The following is a 14,911-nucleotide window of genomic DNA, read 5'->3' as shown; positions in this document are numbered from 1 at the left end:
CAGGCATTGGAACAGGCTGCCCAGGGAAGTGGTTGAGTCACCATCCCTGGAGGTATTCAAAAAGCGCATAGACAAGACACTTCAGGATATGGTTTAGCGGGCATGGTTGATGGTTGGACTCGATGATCTTAAAGGACTTTTCCAACCTTAATGATTCTATGACTGCATGATTCCTTTGTCCTTCAGGACTGTCTCCCAAGGGACCCTGTCAACCAGGTTCCTAAACAGGCCAAATTCTGCCCTCCATTCTCCAAGGTAGCTGTTCTGCTGACCCCTCTCCTTACTTCTCCAAGAATCGAAAACTCTTTCATTTTGTGATCGCTATGCCCAAGACAGCCTCCAACCATCACATCACCCACAAGTCATTCTCTATTTGCAAACAACAGGTCCAGTGGGACTCCTTCCCTAGTTGGCTCCCTCACTAGCTGTGTGAGGAAGTTATCTTCCACACACTCCAGCAGACATCCAGTAAGTTGAAGTCCCCCATGAGAACAAGGGCTAGCGATTGTGAGACTTCTCCCAGCTGCTTATAGAATATTCCGTCTGCCTCTTCATTCTGGTTGGGTGGTCTATAGCAGACTCCCACCATGATATCTGCCTTGTTGGCCTTCCCCTTGATTCTTACCCATAAAAACTCAACCCCATCATCACTATCATCAAGCTCTCAACAATCAAAACACGCCCTAACATACAGGGCTACCCCACTGCCTCTCCTTCCTTGCCTATCCCTTCTGAAGAGTTTATACCTGTTCATTGCAACACTCCAGTTGTGCGAGTCATCCCACCATGTTTCTGTGACGGCAAGTATATCATAGTTTTCCTGCTGCACAATGGCTTCCAGCTCCTCCTGTGTGTTGCTCATGCTGCATGCATTGGTGTAGATGCACTTTAGTTGGACTATTGATCCCACCAGCTTTTTGGGGGGAGAAGCCCTAATTCCTATGTGACCATTCTGAGGTGCTTCCACGGTTTCCAACACAATAACCCTTGCATCTTTGCTGCCTCATGGATCTCCATCCCCTACCTCCACTGAGATGGCAGAGCAAAGGACCTTGCTGGCACACCGTCCCTCAAACATTAGCGTGCCAACCCCAGGCTTATCTCTGGCAAGCCTGGTTTTCTTCCTTTCCCCCTTCACATAGAGTCTAAAGCTCTTTCAATGAGCCCTGCTAACTCCTGTGCAAAGATCCTTTCCCCCCTTTGAGACAGGTGCACCCCAACTGTTGCCAGCAGACCCGGTGTCATGTAAACCAACCCATGATCAAAAAACCCCAAATTCTGCTGGTGACACCAGGCTCGGAGCCAGGTATTGATCTGCTGGCTCTTCCTGTTTCTTCCCTCATCATTCCTTGCAACTGGAAGGCTAGAGGAGAACACTACCTGTGCTCCTGATCCCTTAACCAGTCATCCCAAAGCCCCGAAGTCTCTCTTGATTGCCCTTGTACTTCTTGTTGCAACTTCATCGCTGCTTCCCTGAAAAATCAATAATGGATAATAATCTGAGGGCCGTATCAGGGTAGGAAGCTTTCTCTTCACATCTTCAGCCTGGGCCCCAGGGAGACATCAGACTTTCCTAAGAAGTGGGTCCAGTCTGCATACGGGGCCTTCTGGTCCCTTCAGAAGGAGTCTCCTATGACAGTGACCCATTTTTTTCTTTATGGAAGCAGTTTTGACACAGGGCGTAGGCCGACTTAACCTCAGCGACACCTCCAAGCTGGATGAGCCATCGTCCTCGTCATTGTGCGGTTCCACTTGCAGAGCCTCGTACCTGCGCTTGCTGCTGCAGCCTGCTTGTCGCCATTGTCCCCTATCCCTTGAGTCACCTCGTTCAGCCAGGCAGAGAGAGGATAGGGAATCCTCCATATCACACATCCTGCCTGCCTGCCATGCCTGTCCCAGGGAAGGTAGGGGGTGATTCTGGTAGTCTCTGTCTCGGGCGCACTCCCTGATACTCCTCAACCCACTTGGCTCCTCCCCAAGCCCTGTCACTAAGCGGAGGAGTTCCTCTCCCTGGGCATGCCTCCCACGGTGTGCTCACTGCTGTCGTCCCATCCCGGCGTAAGAGTGGGGCACAGCCTGCAGCCCGGCACTGGGGTGGCGGCATCTTCCCACTGGAGCTCGCTCTGGGCAGCTGGGTCACTCGTGGTGGGTGCAGAGCTTACAGAGGCCATGGTCTTCTGCCAGGTGGGTACCGTTGCTCCCTGGTCGAGCTGGCAGAGCTTTGGCACCCTTCCTGTGCGCCAACTGCCGCGCCATGCCCTGGTCGCTAGTACTGCCTAAGGGCTTCTTTTAGACGTGGCAGGGGGCATGGCCAACGTTGCTCCTGGCCTGGCCCAGGTCCTGTCAGCCGCTGTTGGGAGAGCTGTGGGCTTCCGGTGGCTCTCTAGCAATAAAATTAAAAACAGGTGTGTCTTTTATGTGTTTGGTGTTTTTTTTCTTTCTGGAGATACTCTCAGTCACTGTAACCATTATTTTTCTGGTGCTCTCTACATGTTAAATTTCTGCTTCCTTTTTCTTACTTTTTTCCAAGCTCATAGAGTGCCTTAATATAATTGCATGCTCAAAAGAGCATTTCTGTGTCTCAGTTTTGAGCATCCATTCTTTCTATTAAGTTATTTACTTCCCTTCTGTATATAGCACAGAGGATAAGAAATACAATAGATAAATCATAACATACCTCTGTCATTTCCCTCCTTATTCTTCTGTCCTTCCTCAGGTCTTTAGTATACATTGAGAGGCGAGTTCTGGCCTTCCTCATTCTTTTTGGTCTCCTCTAAGCCCTGCTGTGATTTTCCAGTAACCTTTATTATTATTAACCTACTCAGGGCAGCAAGGCCTCACTCTACTAGACTTTTTTACAAACCCAGAACAGGAAAATAATGTCTGACCTCAAGTATAATTTGGTATCATGTGGTTCTACTAGTATATACCATATTCCCTTGGAGGTGATTCCATTGATTCATTGGAAAGCATTACGGTATTCTGTCCACATCTTCCATTCCTTTCCTTTTGAGCTATTCTGTTGTTTGTCGAGGGCTCCAATTCACAAATATACCATTACTTATGGAAACACACTGATGCTGTCTATTAAGGACAGTGCATCTTTTAGCCTCTTGCAAAACACAACTCCCTTAAACACAATGCTTTATTGTTTTCCTGAATTTCAACTTCAATTAGAATGCGTTGTTCTCAGGGGTGCAACTTGGTGGATCAGACTGATTATTATGGTGTGTCAAAAAGTGAAAAAGAGACAGCAAGGGAAATGGCTTTCTTGCTGATGAATTTGATTTCCCTTACTATTTGCCAAAGTAGTTAATCTAATTCAAGGGAAAACAATTAAAAGAATATGACATTGCATAATTTTTTTATTGAGTTTCATAATTAAAGTCACAAAAAAATGTCATCCTTTAGCTGTTGTAGCTTTGAATTTCCAGCTTTTGTTTCCTATATTGAAAGGTTTTCTTTCTACATGAACTTCATAATTAACAGGACTTAAGCTGCCTAATTCTCTCTGCTTTGAAAACTAGTAGTGCTGTCAAAGTTCCTCATATACCGTGCTAATTAGATACTTGATGCAGGGAGCTTGGTCGCCTTGAAAATAAAAAAAGGCCTTTACAATCTGTGAGTGATTTAATTCAGACTAAAAAATACTGCTTTCACACAGTATCAGATTACATTTACTGTCACGTATTTGCACAATACTGTGTTTGTACAATATACCATAGTCCAGCACCACTGCCAAACATGTGAGATCAAATATGGTAAATTACTGTTGTTGTTGAGGTCTGATACACCAGAAGAAAAACACAAGTCTGAAATTACCGAAAACTTCATGGGAAAGAGGAAAGGAGTTCCCAGAAATATACTGAAAAACGAATGCTTCTCAGTTTTGAAATGAGCTCACCAGGGCTTTCCAAAAGCAGATGAATATTCTTGACCTGATGAGTGTTTATCAACTGTCTGCGTGTCTGCTTGGCAGCTTTGCTCCCTTGAAAATGTTCTTAATCTGAAGAGCTGAGAAGATGAGGTTTTGTAGTCATCCTTCTAGTAAAGGTTCCCATTCTCCCAGTACCTCTTTCTTCAATAACAAAGAAATAAAAAAATAGTGGTATTGTTGTGGAGTATGTTATCAAGAGGATACAAGATAACTCAAGAATTACATATTTGGATGTATCTGTCCATGCACACTCAAACAGAGAATTTGTTTAGGATATTTTTAGTGAAATTTCTTCTAGTTAGAAGCATTTCTAACTTTTTTCACAGTGTTTAAAAATGCCTTTTTACAAACAGAACTGGCAAAGAATTAAGTAATACCACAAAGGCAGACAGATGCTTCAAGCTTTCAGTTAATCTCAAAAGGTGAAGCAAAACTAGCTTTGGAATAATTGCAGTGACCTCAACTTGATATCTTAAATAGGAAATACTGATCCCTGCTGTGTAATGCAATTGCTCTAATACAAATCATACATAAAATTTTGCTTTCATTTTTCAATTGCTTTATAATACTTACTAAGTAATATACATAAGTCCTGGCTAATGCAAGTGGGAGTTTTAAGGATACAATAGCTGCAGCTGGGAAAACTGAATCAACAGGTTAAAGCCCTGGATGCATGACACCTCATATGCCTTTGCAGGAAAGGAAAGTCTGTTTTACAAGAACCATTGTTTCATTGTTTTCTGGGGTAGGAACTGTCGTTTCGTTCTTTATTAATATAATGCCTTGCCCAACTGATTCTTGATCCCTGATTAGTGTCTCTTCAGTGCTACACCAATAAATAACAAGAATGGCATTTTAAGGCTCCAGTACTGTAAGTTACTTGTCCAAAGCCACAGAGTGAAATGATGCAGAGCCCAATTTAGCACACAAGGAATTTCTTTTACCCAGTCTCAGCCTCAGACCATTATTTTGCTTCTCTCTAGCAAGTGACCTTGTCTAATGTGCCTTGATACATCACGTGGCTCTTGGCATGCCACTGCCAGCACCTCTACTCCTCTGACTCACTACGAAGGCAATTGGACAGCAAGCAGCTCCTTCCTTCTAGGTTTGACGATCACGAGGGAGCCTTCAGAAGTGCAGAAGGGAGTCATGCGGACATGTTAAGTGACGGGCAGGCTCGCATGCTTCAGGACTGACAGCTGGGAAGGATTTCAGCACCGGGCAGTTTTTGGCAGGACTCAGTGCAGACTGAGTACCTGAAACAGAGCTGGTAGCATGGTCTTGAGTCTAATGACTTTTTTTTCTGACAAATATTAAAAAATAATTCATTGTTTAGACTTGCATTAATAACATACAGAACAATAATCCATTCAAAAGACAAGTCATTAGGTAAGTTTATTGGTTTCAGTCATTTACAAGAGTCCAAGAGTCTGTCTGTATGTTTTCTGGGCTGCCTCCTGGGAGGCACCTTTAACTATGTCCCCAAATTTCAGGACAAATCTCAGAGGTAGGATGGTATTTGGATGCACAACCACTCCTCGCAGTGTGTCCTCAATGCAAGTGCTTCGCCTCATGATTGTGTGGGCACGGTATTCTGCCCTTGCATTGAATTCAGTTGAGCTCTTATTCAGAAAAATACTTTCCTTAGCTCAGGAGAAGAGAGTACTGAACGCAGTGTGTATCCTACCTGTCTGACATGATTATTTCCAGCAAAGTCAATGGAATTATTTGCACAGGATATGGTCCAGTGTTAAGAAATTCTTTAAAGCATAGGAGCGAAAAACATGTGTGTGTCTTTATATGCTGGAATTTATCCATTTTCAGGCACAGACAAGGGGATTATTAAGGACCATGAGAGAGTCCCGTTAAGGGCATAGTGTACAAAGGGTGTGAAGGATAGGACAGGGTAGGATGGAATAGGATAGGAAAGGAAGGGAAATAATCTCAGTCAGGCAAATAGAGTAACTTCTCCAAGTAACTTCTCCAAATCTGTTTGAAGGTGCCCAGTGAACAGGTTGGGGCTTCCTTGAAGTTGGAAGTTTAAGGAATGAAATTATTATTAAAATAATATTAGAGGTGTGCACAGTCTGCAAATATGTTACTTCTTCTGAAAAAACAAACTAATTAAAAATCATTTCCTCTTCTGTTTCTTTGCCAAGACCTATCTTCAGGACTCTGTGCTTCCCCTCAAGCAGCCAATGAAATCTCAGGCACCTAAAACAAATAGAGGCAGTATACTTAGAACTTGGCCAGTTAAAAAAAAAAAAAAAAAAAAAAGAGGAAATTATTTTAAAATATTTTGCTTTAAAATATGCTAGATTGTTATTTTTATATTCATGCACATTTTGTTATTAATTTTGGCTGGTAAATAGTTCTCTTTATAAAACAACCATTCACCTTTCATATGCAGTTAAACTCAGATTCTATGTAATCTTAGGTTTCTTTGCTTGCTATTTCCAGGATACACAGGAGCAATTCTCTTTAAAACTTGAATGTGAGGTACATCCGGGTTGAATAATGACAGTGTAAATCATGTTCACTGCTTACCCAGGGCTGCCATGCACAGTGAGTAGAGCCACACTCTCTGCAGTTCTCGTCTTGTGTGTGTGCCACCACAGCTGCTGACTTCATCCCAGCAGCACATCGAATCGTACGACTTGTGTCTGTTCCACATATGTTCACTCTGCTTCTCCCAGAACCAAAAGTGTAGGTGGTGGAGCCTCTTGCTCTGCAGAATGGGTGCTAGAGAGATGCTTGGTGATGAGTTTGATTTGTTTGGATTTTTCTAATTCTTCTTTTCATTGTTGTTTCATAATGCACATCTTGCTGTCTGCATGGAAGATAGCAAAGTCAAGAAAGTAGGCTTTTTTGGGTTGTGGCCCTCCTTCTGCAAGTGTTCTGGCCATCTGTTGAAGTCACAGAGGCTATCCATGTGCTGGAAGTTAAATAAATACATGCATTTGTCAGACTGAAGTTTGAACTACTGTTTCACTTGAGTAAAGGTGGCACATGTCCCTCAAACAATGATATCGTTTCACAGGTTACAAAATTTAGAACAAAAGATATTTATTCCATTAAGTAATTTAGAAAGGAAAGGATAAGGAAAAAGAAAATGTGAAAAAAATTGTTAAAAATGTGAATAAAATTCTGTCTGAAAAAAGTTTTAAGTAAGAATTTAAAATAGAAAAAGAAATGTAATTGTTTAAATTTTATTCCCAGTAGTTTGTAATGCTTCACTAATATATTGCTTTTTTGTTCTTTCACAGAATGACTGTATTATTACTCAAATATCTCAAACATGTTGATAGACTCATCTGTAAGGCATTCCCCATCCCACTTTTATGGGAGCTACTGGGCAGCCAGCTGAACAGTAGTTGAGTCATTAGAGCCTGGCTGCAAATACATAAATAAGTGTATTTTAGTGTTTTTATGAGTAGGTTCTCTGGACTGAACGTGATATAAAAGTTACGTATGTCCTTATGTGCTCAGAGGCTTGGGTTTACATAAGGTACCAGTTTATATATACTGAATTCTTCAGTAGCGTCTCACAACTGTGGAGACTTTGCCTTTGACTAAGAAAATGGCAGGTGAGTTTAGCTTGGTAGGAGTCATTACAGTAGCATGAATATTTTAAGATATGGGCAGGAGAACAATTTACCACGGGGAAGCTAATATGTAACCTGCAGCTTCTCAGCCTCTCTGTGTGCGTCTTGTTAATGTGTGGGAAGTTCCTGGTGACTGACTCCCTCAGGGAAAGCGGGACAAGCTACTTCCCATGTTGTGCAAGGTCATGCGTGAGAGGTATGCCCCAGCCTGCTTGTCCCCTTTTACACCCTTCATCCCCATTCAGTTTGGCTAATGCCATTTAGCTTGCCTGTGTTTCCACACATGCTGGATAAATGATCCTCTCAAGAATTGATGGGAATGTTGCTCAGATGTTTTTCACCATGCTTAGACACTTCTCATAGTGCAACCTTTAAATGCTTGTGTCGGTGGTGGGTGAAGCATTCCTGTCTGATGCAATTGTATAGTGCAACAATTAAAACTGTAAATTGTTTTGTTGTCAGCCGTCTTGTATGTAAACTTCACATCCTCCCCAAAAGAATGTGAGAACTGCAAAGAGAAACATGCAGGAGTTGGGAAATACCACAGAGAAGGTCCCCTCTTGCTTTTGTGCATCATCTCTAATTACATGGATTATGCACTGTTTTCCACCAGCTTCCCGTCTTGCTGATGGCACAGGATGAATACTGTTAGGGTCTAGCACCAGGTTTGTGAAGTGGAAGTCACCACTGTCCAAAGGACACCCCAGCCTTTTTTTTTTTTTTTTTTGCAGGAAATGGAGGCAGCATCGTGAATGAAGCAAGAAATTACAGGTGGAAAGAGGCACTATTACAGATAGGCAAGATGAAGGTGTTTGTGGTAATTAATACCATCCCTTCCTTTTCTCTAGAGTCACTGCATAACAGTAGACTGTAGCCAAATACTTGAGCTGAGATATTCACAGGGAGCCTCTTAACAATGAGTGCACAGTTTGGGGGGGTTTAGAGAGTGGCTGCTGGCTCTGCTTTGCAAAAGGTGCAGCACACACATGAGGATGCTTTGAGTTGTACTTTGAACAACTCATCATCTGATTGATAATACTAAGTACCCTGGAGAAGTTAAGCTTCTGGTGTTTCTGGTTGTGTATTCAAAATCAGCTCATACTTCTGATAATTTTGATTTCAGTTTCTTTCTGTTTCTGTCCCCTGTTATAAGGCAAGAACCATACCACTTCCTTTTTATAGGTATGGAAGCAAAGTCACAGTGTTTGTGGTAGACCCAACTACTATAACTAGTAACTAGATGAAAATGTCCATGAAAAGGTTTATCATCTCTCCTAAGAGCAGGGCTTGGTCACTTCATATTCTATAGAAGATTGTTTTCAAATCCTTATTAACTATCCGTTTTGTTGACCTCACCTTCTGGCCTCTCAAGCTCATTGATCTCCACACCTCTCCTTATCTCTGCCTTACTATTTTGCTCCTCCGCTTTCTCTTTTCACTGCTTCTTGAGTCTGGTGCTTCCAGAGAGAAACTTTGCTGTTAGGAGGGAGAGCCTCTCAGTTCTGCACTTGGGACCAGGTACTTCCCCCTTCACCAACATGTCCCACTAAGCTACATGGGTTGCCATGGAGGAGCATCTGTGAGGATGGCAGATGCTACATCTAACCAGCACAGAGAAAGGCTCTACCACATTCATGGGGAACTGAATCTATCCAGCCTATGCAAGCAGATTTTTTCAAAGGCTTATAATTTAGCCAAATCTGGGCAACTTTTAATAAAAACTTTTCCCCTGCCAAATTTCAAGTCCTTTCTCCAAAACATGGAGGCACTAGAGCTTTTTAATGAAACAGTTATTAAAAACCAAACCAAAACTAGGACTAACAACATGTTTTTCTCTTAGTTGTTCTCAGAAAAGTTGTTCTGTTGTTCTCAGAAATGGCTGAACCAGTTCAGCCTGATTTATTTATTTTGGAAAGAGTCAGCTGAGACAAATTTTCAGCATGGGAAATTTCAGCCCAACTGGTTAGCCTTTCTCGAAGTTTGGCAAAGTTTAATGCAAGTGAAAATGGTCTTATACTGAGAAGTCAATGGCAAGCTTACTTATCAGCAATGCTTCTTGCTTAGTATAGAAAAAGACTGTATATATGTAACTGCTTTTTTTTAATGTTTCAGATTCTTTGAGTATATATTGCTCTACAAAGATGCAGTGATGTTTCAGATTGAACAAGTTACAAAGCTTTGCTCGAAGATTGCTCTGACAGAGCCATGGGATCCATATGATATTCCTGCCAATTCAACTTATGAAGATCAGTACTACATTGGGGGACCTGGAGATGAAATTATGGTACAGGAATGGTCTGACAGAAAACCAGCCAGGAAATGTATGTGCATGCTTTTGTTTCATCTTAATAATAATCATTGTCTCTGCTACCCAGGGAAAAATAAAATTACTCATGTTTCACCCCAGATTTCCATATTTCTATAAAGTTTGCTGGAAGAAATAATAAATATATCCTGAGCACAGCATATCATTTTATTATCAATGTATTTCATTAAGAAAATGTGTTATATCTCAGCAGGATCAAGTATGTCCAAGGGACTTGATTGTGGTTTAGTTCATATCATACAGATTTTGGCATGGAACAGCATCATTTTGCATCTGAATCAAGCAGCCTGTATCCAAAATATATCTAGAGAAGAACTGGCAATATAATTAGGGGCACACTCAAACTAGAGGATGCATAATAGAAACAAAGCAGGTGTCACTGTGTGTCTACACACAACTATCAAATGTTATCACAGAATACATCCAATACATGGTTCTGCAGCAATGGACATCCTTAATATGCACCTAAGTTTTGTTATCCACTACACTAGTAAGAAACATCTGCTTGCAAGACTTAGTTCTGCACTTGGCAGCTGAACACCTGGATCATAAAAGAAAGTAGGCTGAATTTTCCAAGGTACAGTATGTTAGGTTTTGGATGCATAGCAATTTACTAGCACATTGGCTTCAATTTCATCTATGGTTTACTGATGACCCAGGCAACTATAAAAATAATTTTAAAACCCCCATGAAATTTATGGCACTATTCAGCTCATGCAATACTTATGGTTACAGACACCTAATATATAGGCTGGTTATGACGCTGAGCATTTAGCCAGGGGAAAATATTTCTTTCTTGAATAAAAGTAGAAAGAATGAAGTAGAAAATGAAGGATAAGATGGTTAGACCTCTGTAACTAGGTCAATATACCTCTGCTGTTCTACAAGACACAAATTGCCACTTACTGCAAAAATTTTGTTTTTCAGATCCGATATTTTTGGAACTTTTATGGAACTTAATATCCAGATACATTCAGTTAATGATGTGTGATTTTTATCCTGTACCTCCAGTGCTTTTCTGTATGATCATTCATGAAAATAATGTCTTAAAGTTGTCTACCCATCCACCTTTCAGCTAATGTTGGCTTGAATTCTAGAAATTATATTTCCGTTAAAATTATAAAGGTTTCAGTGGAGATACAGGCTACCTTGGTAGCATCATATTTTACCTGAATTTTTTATTCAAAATTCTGATAGAAGACTTATTGAGGAAAAGAAGCCTCCATTTCTGGATACTCAGAACCCAACTCATTGAGGTCAGAATGGTTTTGGTATATTAGGATGCCCTGGAGAGGTATGTTCAAATATTGCTCAGCTTGCCACCCTTTCTTTAGATACTGTATGTGTGTTTCATGTCACAGCTTATCTATTTCTGATAATGTGATTGTGGTATAGCATATGACGCAATACTGGAAGGACAGTAAATAAGTATGTTTGCTGCTGAGTGAGAGAAAATAAACCTCCTTGGGGCTGGAAAAATTTGTTACAGGCATCCCTCAGAGGAACTGATTTATGATCACAGTAGGTAATTTTGTATTTTAATCTCATGAATTTCTGCTATCAAGAGATCTGAAATACATATAACAACTGGATGAAGTGATGTACAGTGGAAGGTGTAAAGAAAGATCACAGAAGAGGTGCATGGGGTTAGTAAAAGAGATTTAAAAGTGAAGGGTATTCAAAGGAAACCACCTCGATGCTACTGACTACAGAAATAGCATAGTGGTGAAAGTAGAGGTGATGGCAGAGGACAAGGGGGAAAGAGAGTGAGGGAACACCTCTGAGATAAGCATGTTGTGGAATTAAACCAAAGTTAAAAAAAGGGACAGACTTGCTACATCACATACGTGGAGGAGATCAGCATTGAGTGTAGTCTTGAAATAATTAATGAACCAGTAGAAAAGTTTGAGAGGAATAGGAATTAAAAATATTAACATGATAATGATGATATGAGTAGATTACGGTAAACAGAAGGAATAAATTAAAAGAAGTAATGGAAGCACTGGAGTTGTATTTGGGAATGTTCCTCTTCTAATGAGGCAAACCCTCTGTGCTTGAGAGACTAAGATGGAAAAAGATGAAGCAAGGTCGTGTTTATTTGGATTAAAGATGTGATGAGTATCATCAGTGTAAGAATGACAGCTAAGATTATAAAGGACCAAAAGCTGTGGAAGCAAGACGGTGTGGCTGTCAGTTCTGGTGCAGAGAAGTCCCCAGCACAGCAGAGGGCAAGTGCTTCCTTGGGTAGGTGAGCGCAGAACTTCCTGTGCATGGGAAGGAATCGGATGTCCCACATAGTTTGGGGGGGGGGGGACACGACTAAGTGGTTTAGAGTGTCAAAGGCTGTGTTGAGGGACAACATTGTGAAATGGACCACAGGTTTTCAGTAATCACACCTTTCAACTTGTCAAGGACAGAGTGTAAGGTAAAATGTCCCGGTGCTACCCAAGGTGATGGCACCAAAATTTGCCTTCTGGGAAAACACAACATTTCATTGCTTTACTGGTGAAGTGAGTAAGTGCTGACATGAAAGTGGCATGAGAGAAATCAGACTTGTGCAGAACACAACTATATTTGGGACTGAGCAGAAGTGACAGTCCTTCAGTAGAGGTATACTTGAAAGGTGGCATACCAATGCCATGACGGTATCATGATTTGAAATGTGCCTAACACCAACATGTTCAGGTTTAACATCATTGCAGTGTCTAAATTATACCAGTTTTGTGGCCTTTCTTGGTGTTGCCATGCATATGGACAGGACTATGGGCAGTTCAAGCCTGTAGGCTTTGCTTGAGAAATGGCCATTTTTTTGACTGACATCATTGTGACACATTCATTCATTCTTGTTATCTAAAGTAGTCACATTTCTGCTTGGTTACAGTGGAATCCTGGGTCGGTGTTTACACAGTCAAAGACTGTTACCCAGTACAGGAAACCTACACGAAGAACTACAGCGTGACAACCTCCACTCGCTTTTTTGATCTACAGCTGGGCATTGCTGACCCCTCTGTGTTTACCCCACCCAGCACCTGCCAGACAGCCCAGATGAGGAAGATGAAAGATGAATGCTGATTATGGACACTGGCTGCCCCGGGCAAACAAATATTAGCCAAGAGGATGGTTATTAATAGCCAGCTGCTGACGTCTAACCTGATTTTTCAAGCTTATTGTTGCTCTTTGGGGAATTGTAAGTTTTCACTTGAAGGAGAGCATAAACATTTAACTGAGTAAAATATGTAACACAGAAGATCTCTTTCATCATATTAATCTGTTCAGTGATGCACTTACAATACTATATAGTTACCACTAAGATAGTATTTATAGATGCTATTTATTTAAGCTGTGGCTGATTTTCCTTTTGGAAAGGTTTCATTATTTATTTTTTCAAGAAGACAAAGCATAAGAAGACTGCAATAATGGTAACATCTAGAAGGAAAAGCTAGATTTTGTTGTTGTTGTTACTTCTGGGGACTTCAGGGAAAGGGAAGTATGTCCTGAGTAAGACCTCATCCCTAACTGAAAAATACCCTGTTTTAAAAAATGAACATCAAAAGTATGGAAATTCATTATCTCAGTTTTGGTTTGCTTTGTGTTTTTTTTCTTTCTGCCCTTCAGGAAGCTGGTAGTCTAATGTTTGAGCTGATTTTTTTTCTTTCTGAAAAGAAACTGGAGTAGCTTTATTCATGTAATGCTAGCTAACATGCAAAAAATACTTGTCTGTTTCTTGGGAGAATGGCATGAAAGGAAGGGAAGGAGGGAGAGGTACACCCCCAAAAACTAAGCCAAAGTTTTCTTGCATTTGCAACACTTTTGGTGAAGTGTTCCAGTAGGGTGCAATGAGACATTTTTCAGTCATATTTTACTTTAGCACCCACTTTTCAAGGCAATACTAGTTTTGACCTATGCAAAGAGATTAAAAGGTACTGCACTCTAGACAGCTTTAATATTTTGTGACTGTTTTCAAAAGTCCTTACTCACAGAGTATGGAAACACCTTTATAATTCCAGGCAGAAGTGAAAAAAAAGCCATTCTTAGTGCATAATTAGTAAAGGCTAAATCAGCGTCCAGACAGTGCCTGGTGATCTGGATGGAATGAAAGATGGAGCTGCGTGACTAGCGTGGGGAGGTGGGAGGAGGAATGGGAAGGAGAAGGAGAGTTTTTAGATGTCCTCTGTGCGGTGTGGCTGCAAGGCACTGCAATCTAAGCAGAAATGACAATCTTGCTTTATTTTGCACCCACTCCATTAATGCCTGCCTTATTTGCTGTTCCATCAGCATCTCAAACCTTATTATCTCTGCATCCTTTTCTGGTGGGCAGAGCAAAAGTTTCCTTAAGGGGGATAAATAACTAACCAAAAAAGCGCAGGAAGCGCACATATTTTGCTTTAGAAAATTCAGACCAAATCTTCATGCACCTTCAGGCCCTCAGAAGTGTGGAATGGTGATGGGTGTTGTGCTTTTTTCTAAATGAAATTAATTGGCCTATTCTGTAAGTCTAGGCATGCATTTTATTTATTATTTGCAAATATGTTTAAAGCCAGATTCTTGTCCTCTTACACATGTTGGGTAGTTACTTGCTCCAGAAATTATCTGGCTGAAAACAGTGCAACACTGGGAAGTTTGGTGTCTCTGGAGGAGAGATGCTGGGCAGGCTTTTGGTGCTTTATATGCTCATAGCTTTTTGTACGTAAGCAAGTGGTACAGTGGTTATTTTGCTTTCACAGTTGTGGTCAGAATGGCATTTTACTTTGCCATGTGCCTAATGAAAGCATATACACATACCTGCTAAAATTTAGGTAGTTCATTAAAAATTTTCTCTCAGACATGACCATTTCACTGAAACATGCTAGTGGAAAGAAGGATTGGGTTTCCTTGAATTTAGAGTGCATTTAGTCTGTACTCGCCTTCTGTATTTTTTGTGACAACCTAAATGCTAACTGCATATTGTTCTCATTAGGGCAATGATTAACATGCATTTCTTAATATCTGTGTCTTGTTAGAAACTGGAAAATATAATAAATCTGGCTAGCAAACATGAAGCTG

At 41.0% G+C, this 14,911-nt stretch overlaps 1 protein-coding gene across 1 annotated transcript; it reads left to right on the top strand.

Moving 5' to 3' along the window:
* Positions 1–2,307: 2,307 nt before the first annotated feature.
* Positions 2,308–13,597, top strand: EPDR1 (ependymin related 1). The gene is made up of 3 exons (XM_010582799.1): positions 2,308–2,405; positions 9,655–9,863; positions 12,750–13,597. Exons 1-3 carry the CDS (start codon positions 2,308–2,310, stop codon positions 12,938–12,940), a joined length of 498 nt encoding a protein of 165 aa, XP_010581101.1. The 3' UTR covers positions 12,941–13,597.
* Positions 13,598–14,911: the final 1,314 nt, after the last annotated feature.

The sequence above is a fragment of the Haliaeetus leucocephalus genome, unplaced genomic scaffold (genome assembly GCF_000737465.1).
Source record: "Haliaeetus leucocephalus isolate CR32 unplaced genomic scaffold, Haliaeetus_leucocephalus-4.0 Scaffold83, whole genome shotgun sequence".
Classification (NCBI taxonomy): domain Eukaryota; kingdom Metazoa; phylum Chordata; class Aves; order Accipitriformes; family Accipitridae; genus Haliaeetus; species Haliaeetus leucocephalus.
The sequence above is the reverse complement of the archived record's forward strand: the minus strand, read 5'-3'. Positions and strand labels throughout refer to the sequence as shown.